This window comes from Sinocyclocheilus anshuiensis, unplaced genomic scaffold (assembly GCF_001515605.1).
Source record: "Sinocyclocheilus anshuiensis isolate Anshui unplaced genomic scaffold, SAMN03320099.WGS_v1.1 scaffold1611, whole genome shotgun sequence".
Classification (NCBI taxonomy): Eukaryota; Metazoa; Chordata; class Actinopteri; order Cypriniformes; family Cyprinidae; genus Sinocyclocheilus; species Sinocyclocheilus anshuiensis.
Genome location: NW_015548275.1, coordinates 85,805 through 95,276, shown reverse-complemented (window position 1 = coordinate 95,276; position 9,472 = coordinate 85,805). Strand labels below are relative to the sequence as shown.

The 9,472-nt window shown below is 44.4% G+C and overlaps 1 protein-coding gene across 1 annotated transcript in view; it reads right to left on the bottom strand.

The window, feature by feature from the left end:
• The window catches only part of LOC107655765 (vespryn-like), a gene marked incomplete at its 3' end in the record, with an annotated part of 9,601 nt that extends 3,217 nt beyond the window's left edge, over positions 1-6,384 (bottom strand). The window contains exons 1-3 of the mRNA XM_016443343.1: positions 6,375-6,384; positions 5,033-5,135; positions 4,905-4,951 (exon numbers count right to left, since the gene is read on the bottom strand). Of these exons, the coding sequence (XP_016298829.1) occupies positions 4,905-4,951; positions 5,033-5,135; positions 6,375-6,384 (160 nt within the window). The remainder of the gene's footprint in view (positions 1-4,904; positions 4,952-5,032; positions 5,136-6,374) is intronic.
• Between the last annotated feature and the right edge of the window lie 3,088 nt (positions 6,385-9,472).

Genomic DNA, 9,472 nt, shown 5'->3' with positions numbered 1-9,472 from the left:
AACTCACTTACACTATTAAGCGGCTGTGTTATGAACATGCAAAACTGTATCGCACGCGTGCTACAGTGGTAAATTTATTCATCGCACAGACCAGTTATTTCGTAGCACGTGCGACATATATGTCCCACTGTACAGCCCTGGTTTAACCATTATACAGCATGACAAAAACGTGACTAAGATTTCATTGACTAAAATCGGACTAAAATGCTCATACATTTTGTTGACTTAACCTTGACTAAACAAAAACAGGACAAGGTTGACTAAATATGATAACTAAATGTACATTTGAGTAAGACTAAATTAAAAATGGCTGCCAAAATTAATACTGCTGTACGGTTAATTAATAATAATCTTATTGCTTAAATGTCAAGTTTTCATTGACTAAAACTAGACAAAAATACTTCAGGTTTTCTTCGACTAAAACTAAACTAAAATACTTTAGATTTTCTTGTACTATAACTAGACTAAAATGTTGAGACTTTTAGTCGACTAAAATTTGAATGTACATTTGAGTAAGACTAAGACTAGCTAAATAAAAAAATGCCTGCCAAAATTAATACTTCTGTACGGTTAACTAATAATAATCTTATTGCTAAAATGTCAAGTTTTCATTGACTAAACCTAGACTAAAATACTTCAGGTTTTCTTTGACTAAAACTAGACTAAAATGTTGAGACTTTTAGACGACTAAAATTTGACTAAAACTAAATAGGATAAGGTTGACTAAATATGATAAAAACAAGGACATTTTAACACGGGACTAAGACTAAAGTGAAAATAGATGACAAAATTAATGCTAGCTCGATGTAAACTTTCAGCGCCCTGACTGGGCAAAGTAAGTTCAACTCCTGGTCCTCTTCTGAGGGAGGAAGCGCAGAGAGTGTAATGTCTACATACTGCAGCGGCTCAAAGGGAGGGCCTTTCAGGTCCCTCGGAACAGTGGGCAGGTTCCTTGAAGGGACAGTGAGGGGACGGGGTGGATTCAGCCTCCTAGCCCCCCTCCGAAAATGGACAAGGTTGTTCCTGCCCACCGACTGGCCTGCTATAGGGCCTTGAGCGTGGATGGGGAGCGCCCCTTATCCAACAGCTCCTTCAGAAAGGACAATATCACCGATACTTCACAGACTGATGGGTCCTCGCCGCAGGTTGAGCACTAGGCGGAGAACACCAACCATTTGAGGGCGTAGAGGTGTCTTGTAGACGGAGAAATGGTGTTTAGAGCACACTCTGGGAAGCTTGCAGGCTCCTGTCGAGTGGCCAAAGATGCAGAGCCCATGAATGGGCCATGGGGCTGCTATGAGCAGCTGCGACAGCTCTGATAACCAATGCTGGTTTCTCCAGAGCGGGGCCACTAGGAGAACCTTGCATTCTTGTTCTCTGATTCGACTGATTACCTGCGGGATCAGGGCAATCGGGAGAAAAGCATAGAGACGGGGGCTGGGCTAGTCGTGGGCCAACGCGTCCTTGTCCCTGGAATAATAAATTGGGCAGTGAGGGTTGTCTTTTGAGGTGAAGAGGTCCACTTCCGCCTTGCCAAAGATCTCCCAAATTTTTTTGAACCGTCTATGGATGAAGCAACCACTCTTCTGAGGGGGCTTTGCTTCATGACAACATGTCCGCTCCTTGGTTCAGTTTGCCCGGAACGTATTCTGCTACAGCGAGCGCAGGTTGAACTGAGCCCATTCCAGGAGGCGCTAGACCAGCATAAGGAGGCGCCTCGAGGAAGCAATTTGCTCCCCTCCCTGGCGATTTGAGCATGCTCTGTCGCGACCACCGCTCTCAATTTGGGTCGAGTCGAACACTGTTCCCAGGAACGATACTCGTTGGCTGGGGGACAGTGCACTCTTGGCAAAATTTACCCTGAGCCCCAGGCATTCTAAGTGGCTGAGGAGGAGGGCTCTGTGAGATAGTGACTCTGCCTCCGACTGGGCCAGAACGAGTCAGTCGTCGAGGTAATTGAGAATGCGAATTCCCTTCTGCTTCACACTTTCATGAAGTGCATGGAGTCAGGGACAGTCCAAAGGGAAGAACCGTGTATTGACAAGCCACTCCCTCAAAGGCGAATCTCAAGAATTGCCTGTGGTGGGGGGCTATCTGGATATGAAAGCAGGCGTCTTTCAAGTCCGGAGAAAAGAACCGGTCCTCTGGGCCGATTTGCAAGAGGATCTGCTTCAGTGTAGTCATCCCGAACGGCCGTTTCATGAGGGCGCGATTCAGGCGTCTGAGATCGAAGATGGGCCGCAGGCCACCATCCTCTTTGGGGACGAGGAAATAGCGACTGTAGAGGCTTGACTCGCTCTGAGCTGGGGGAACCATTTCTACAGCTCCTTTCGCCAGCAAATTCCTCACCTCGGAGTTTAGGACGTGTGCTGTCAACCGAGGTGGGAACCACGCCGCTGAATAATGGAGGTCATCGAGTGTATTGCAGTGAATAACCTCGTTTTATTATCCCCAAAACCCATTCTGACACCCCGGGGATGGCCTGCTAGGCCTCGGCCTGCGTGACAAGGGGGTGGATTAATTCGAGTGGCTGGTCGCCGTACAGGGACCCCACACTCGTGATAAACAAAAATGGAAATTTGTCATTTGCCCACTATCACAGCGGATAGCTGTGTGAGCGCATGAACGGGCCCAGTCTTCACAACGAACATATTGCCTTAGGCACCCGGCACTGAACGGGGTGCTTTAAAAAAATGCTTTGCTAGACTTAATGCTCTTGTAGCGAGAGCAGTCAGCCCCCGTGCGCGCTGCCTCAGCGTGGCCCAGACACGTCCAATCTGAAGCTGTCAGTGATAATAAACACTAGTGACAGCATTCTCCTTTAATCCGCCCAAAAAGATCAAACAGCTCATTAGAAGATGGGTACTGATGATCTTTGTGTAAACACCAGCAGATCAAAAGTGCTGCGTGCATTCTCTCAGATCCGCTCATAGCAGACGAGGTGAGGGGCGGGGTCGGCTTCATTGAAGAAGGCGATCCGCGAGCAAAGCAGAGCGAGACATAAACTCTCGTAGTGAGAGCGGTCTGTCTCAGCGAGCGCAGCCTCAGCATGGGCGTGGCCCAGGCGAGAGGCGCATTCAAATACGAAGCTGTCTGTGATATTGAATCATTGGTGACAGCGTTCTGCTCCGATCCGCTTAGAAGGATTGAGCCGCTCGACAAACGAGATGTGCAGATCCTCATGTGTAAACACACTGGCAGATCAAAAAGCTGCATGGAGAGTGAAGCACGTGGGGGCTTTGCCAGCATTAGATCACTGAAGCCTGATCGCTCATCCCCACGAGTTCACCGTTTCTTCCTCCGAGGTAACTGGGAGGAGAGACGCGTGAGAGTGGGGGAGGCGGGGCCGCCTCTCGCAAGCGAAATGGGGACAGATTGCTTTCGTAATGAAAGCAGCTCGTCTCTGTGAGCACAGCCTCAGTGACGCACACACAAATGCGAAGCTGTCAGCAATAGAAGTGACAGCGTTCTGCTCCGATCTGTGGAGCACGCCGGATGTGTGGCGGCATGAAATTGCTCAAGCCAGATCGCTCAACCCGCGAGCTCGCCATTGCTTCCTCAGAGGTAACTGGGAGTAGATAAACATGTGAGTGGGGGAGGCGGGGCCGCCTTCCACGAGCAAACAGGGGCAGACTGCTTTCGTTGTGAAAACAGCCCGTCTCTGTGAGCGCAGCCTTAGCGACACACTCACATATGCGAAGCTGTCAGTGACAGCGTTCTGCTCCGATCCGCCTAGGAGGATTAAGCCGTTCGATGTAACAAATGGCGCTAATCCTTTACGTGTAAGACACACCGGCGGATCAATTGCAGCGGGGAGAGCGAGTGCGCGGGCTCTGTGCCAGCATGAGATCGCTCAGACCTGGTTGCTTAGCTCCCTGACTCCGATGTTTCTCTCTCCGAGCCTTGCTGAGAGTGGAGAAACGGGAGAGCGGGGCTGCTTTCATTGAAGGCGGTCCACGAGTGGAGAAGAGTGAGACTCATGCTCTCAGTGAGAGCATTCTGTCTCAGTGAGCGCACAACTCACTGCCCTTCCGTGGCGGATCAAGTGCAGCGGGGAGAGCGAGCACGTGTGTTCTGTGCCGGCGTGCGATCGCTCAACCTCGGTTGCTCAGTCCCGTGGCTCCGCTGTTTCTCTCTCCAAGCTTTGCTGAGAGAGGAGAAACGAGAGAGCAGGGCAGCCTTCATAAAGCGTGAGAAGAGCAAGACTCATGCTCTCAGTGAGAGCATTCTGTCTCAGTGAGCGTGCAGTCTCTGCGTGGGGGCTGCCCAGACAGGTGACGCACTCACTGCCCTTCTGCCTCGTGCAACCTGCACGAGCCACACTCGCAGAGTGACATTTGCAACAAGGTCGCTAGAAAAATGCTCTTTTAGAACTTAAAACCTCCTTAAAAATAAGCTCTTTTAGGCTCTCTGGATGGCGACGGGATCAGCTGGGACCGCTGCTGCTGCGGCGCTGAAGGCGGCGGAGAAGTGGCGAATCAGCCGAGCAGAGGGTCGCTGGTTCAGCTTGATCCTTCTGTGCAACGGTGAGAGGCTTTGAGTCTCGTAGATCAGTGAAGAATGTCGTTGTCGCTGAAGGAGAAAAAATCTGAATCCTAGGGCGAAACGGCCGCTTATATAGCCAGATGGCCCCGCCCATTCTGGCGGGCTTAGGTGGGGTTCGTGGCCATAGGTTCGTGCAGCACCGCTGCCGAGACATTGGTTCGTTTTTAAAGTATACTGCACAAACCTATGGCCGTGCAGTTACTCTGCGTTATTAAAAAAGGCTTCAGTTTAGGAGAAAAAATAACTTTTTCCCATAGCGTCTTAGCAGATGCAGTATGAGTGAAGTATCGATAGGGAACATCGCACATAGAGCAACAAAACAGATAAGTGTGTGTGTGTGTGTGTGTTTGTAAACCTACACTTTCGTGATCCTGCTGTCATCATGATCTCTCCTCCATGATCCACACTATAAACACAAAAACACACATTACTGTACATCTGCATCATTCACACACATTCAGTATGTCAATATTAGTGTTTGACATACTTGAGTATCTGCAGTTTATAGTTGGGATCCTCCAGCTTGTGTTTGAGCAGCTGGACTCCTGATTGTCCCGGGTGATTGTAGCTCAGATCCAGCTCTCTCAGAGCTGAACTCAGAGCTGAAGACAAATAACCACAGCCTTCCTCTGTCACCATACAGCCAGACAACCTACAGAATAGAGCAGAGCAGTGTGTTGTTGTGAAGAGAGAAGTGCATGTGAAGCTGTATCAGCTCCTGTTCAGCCCCAGCCTCATGTTGCTGAACAACTCTAAACTACAGCAGCCAGACAGTGAGATACACGTCACTGACTGCGGACTGCATCTCTCTAGTCAATTCAGGATGGACTTTAGTAACTACACTAAACATTGTTTAATGATGGCCTTACTAGCAGACTGAAAACATAATTTATTCAATAGACATAATTATCTCTCACGCATACAAACACACAATGTAACTAGATCATATTTAACACAGATGTACAATTATTGTGATGTCAGAAGACAATTGGCTCCTCAATGTTTTTCTCTTCTCTAGAAACATTGTTTTTTTTACCTTTGGCTGCTCACTCTGGCTTTAAAGGGGTCATATGATGCGAAATAATGATCTTTAAAAAAGCATCATATGACCCCTTTAAAACATTAGGGAACAATATTCAGTAAAGCAGTTTAGAAAATACCTGGATTGTGAAAAGTGACTTGACATTAGTTCATTTTTTTTAACCAAATTAATAAAAATGAATGTGAAATTCAAACCTTAGTATCTGCAGCTGACAGTTTGGACTCTTCAGTCCATCAGAGAGCAGCTTCACTCCTGAATCCTGCAGGTCATTGTTACTCAGGTCCAGCTCTGTCAGGACAGAGTTTGAGGATTGTAGAGCTGATGACAAACTCTCACAACACTGAGCAGTGAGATTACAGCCAGCAAGACTAGAAGAGATGAAATATTAACAAATAAAATAATGAAATGTCTGTTCTTAGGAACCTGGAACAAAATATGTTTAACATTCCAGCCTGAATCACATTACATCATGAGTGTGAGGAGATAATCTGATAATTTTATCATTCAGGTTCGTTAAAATCAGTTTCTTTGCTTCAAATATTCACACATTGAAAAATGTAGCAATGTCTCGCTGAAGATATAAAAATCTAAGTTTTGAATTATGAACCTGAGAGCATCCTCTCCATATATCTGTGTATTTAGTGTAATTTTACTGTTTTACAGATTAAATACTTACTGCATAAATGTCCATTTAATAAACATTTTATTTTTCTATTATTTGCCACTTTGGCTGCATTTGCTTAAATGATATTATCAATTTTGATACATGAGAACGGACTAAACTCACTCAGATACATGTTTAGTCTCTTAAACTACTATCTCAGCAGAAACATTTTCTTAAACAGTAACTCAAAACTTTTGATTCATCTGAGGACTTTCATGGTTGTTGAACGCATTTAGTTAAGGGATCATGACATGACATATGACATCGCTAATATGTTTGGTCTTAATGGAGTAGATCTGCTACGCTGCTGCTGTTATTGCTTCTGCTGCTGCAGAGCAAGTACGGGACATGCTTCTGCCAATACATACATGACACATTGCTGTGAGCAAGACATGCTGCTTCTGCTTGGGGGTGTTTAGAACTTGATTTTAAAATCTGTATATGGTTGCTAGTTTAGGAATTAAAATGCAGAGCATGCAATAAAGCACAGAGATAAGGAGTAAAAGAATGTTCACTTATCTTAGATGCTGAATTTCAGAGGACTTCTGAAAGCGTACTGTAAACTGCTACAAAGATGCTGACCAAGTATCTGTATATTAAGCAGTGTGCTCAATAGCTACTGATACAGCAGAAACCAATCAGCTATGCCCAACAGTGAATTATGTGATTACAATAAGATCGAGTTACGGACCTATCAGCCTGTGCCATCTAGAGTTTTATGACAGAAATCTGTATTGATTACATTATAAATTATCGTAATTTTGATTCTTGCCATAATTCACCAGCAATGCGTTTTTTCCACAAAGATCTAACATGGTTATAGGAATAAGCATAATATTTCTGAAACATACTCAACGTGGCTTATAATAGTTCAGGAGGGTTTCATTCTCCTGGAGTTTCAGTCCCTCAAATAATCTCTCATACTTGCTCCTCATGCTGGTTTTGTGCTGGTCTTTGACTCTCTGTAGTTCAGCGTTCACTGATCGGGTGCATCTATTCAGGGACGCTCTAATGGGAGTGAAGCTGCTGGTCGGACAAGAGGCCGAGGGTCTAAACTGTAAGCGCGAGACTCCATACACTCTGCTGAAACAACAACAAAAGACAATACAATTATGAAAAAAGCTCAAGCTTGTCCTCAAGCTGACATCACAGGTTCTGTTAGTCAATCATTTTCTTATATCCAGCATTTCCCATTAATGACTAATCTTTTTCGCCTTTTTCATAATGAACCAAAAATATTTTACACTTCTCATAATAACATAAATGGTCTCTAAAGCTGTGCTATTGTTTTTGTTGTCCAAGCATTGAAAAACAAACTAAAAGCTGAAAATCGCAATATGGCTTTTTGTGCTTACCAAATTGCCAAAAGGTATAGAGTTTGATGTTCTGGATTTCAGAGTGAAGCACAGCACTAATATTCATATACACAAGCATTTCATTTCTCTGTGTTTTTAACGCTCATATTAATTGTCTCCTAGTTTCACTAGATCAGTTAAACCACCACCACATATTTATCCTCACCTGGGGTCAGAGGTCACTGGTTCATTACTGAAATTAGGAGGAACATCCAATGATTTGTCACTCTTCAGAGACACACAGCTGGGATCTGCAGATGAAGATCTCTGATGCCAGATACTGACAAAACACAGAAATCATTCTTCCTTTAGTTGTGTCTGCGGTTTCATTTATTATAAGTCTGTCTCTAATGGCTGTTTCACACCGTCTGTGTTTCTAATGAGTAACTGAGTCACTGCTGATTGTGATTCCTCTGATCACCCTCATGTTACGAGCTTTTGTTTATGATTGTCAGCAAACCCTGCTGTCTCTCCCACACACACACACACACACACACATTCCCAATTTAACATATAATGTAGTGTGGATTGTATGACAAATATGCTTCAACAAACTATACATAGGCTACTTTAAATCATCTTAATGTGACGGGTGGCGACGTTATAAAGGGGCACTAATTCCGAGTATGGGTCACCATTCTTGGCCACATGTCACGTCACTTTAAAGAAATTACTCAACTTTGAAACTATTCTACTAATTCACACAATCGCGACTACGCCACCCGGGGATTAACACCCGGGAAAGACCCACAGGCCCTTCCCTTCTCACAAAATGACCCAGAGACATGAATACCTTGTATAAAAGTAACAAATCTTTATTAAACAATTGCTCAATTAAAATGAATCCTTGTTCAGTAAAAAAAAAAAAAAAAAAGATTATGCACAACAAGTGCAACAAGCTGCCATGAAATACATACAAAACAAAACAAAAAGAGCAGGGGCTTCGCAATAGGGAGGCGGCTAGACACCGGGCTTCAATAGGGCCCGTAATACTGAATACCCACATGTGCACAAAACCACACTTACACACGAAATTCACTGCAAATCCACACCACTTTGGTGAAAAGAGCTATTTCTGCACAGGAACAGCCAGCCTGCCTTTTCCGAGCCCCCAGCTCCCACAAAAGACAAAAAGAGAAAAAAAATCAAACCACGAGTAACACAAGCAAACTTGTTGCCACAAAACAAAAAGTAATAAAGAAAAAAAATTTATTAAATACCAAACAAAGTGCTTGACTGCAAAACAAACATTAATAATGCAACAAGCTTAGTTGCAAACAAAAGGATTAAATGCAAATTTAAAGTAGTGAATGCAAACCAAACAAATGAATTAACTGCAAACACCAAAACTTAAATGAAAAACATACGTTTAAAACAAAACAAATTAATAAATGCAAGCCAACCAAATAAACTGACTGCAAACACAAGACTTAAATGTAAAACATACATTAAAGCAAAACAGATTAATTAAACATTATACAAAAGCAAAACAGCAGTGTTGAAATTGCAAGCCATGCTGTAGTCCCTGCTATAAGCCATGCAGAGCCAGGAGCACAAAAGCAGGCACGCTCACAGGATGGCTTAAACACCTAGGACAAGTTATAACCCAAAGTTATAACCCAAACCAACACGCCTTTATGCGGGCTAGAGAGACAAGAGTGGGTTGTACATACATACCAGATAATGCGGACCACATCATCTATCCAGCAGCCCTTACTATAATAGATCGCATACAGGCAGCAGCAATCATCCAAGCAGGCGTCACCTGCAATTCTCAAATGCAGAGAAACACAACAGCAGAGGACCAGCGATCGCCCATATATGGGTGCAACATGCGCCCGAACAAACACCAGCTTCACAAAGATT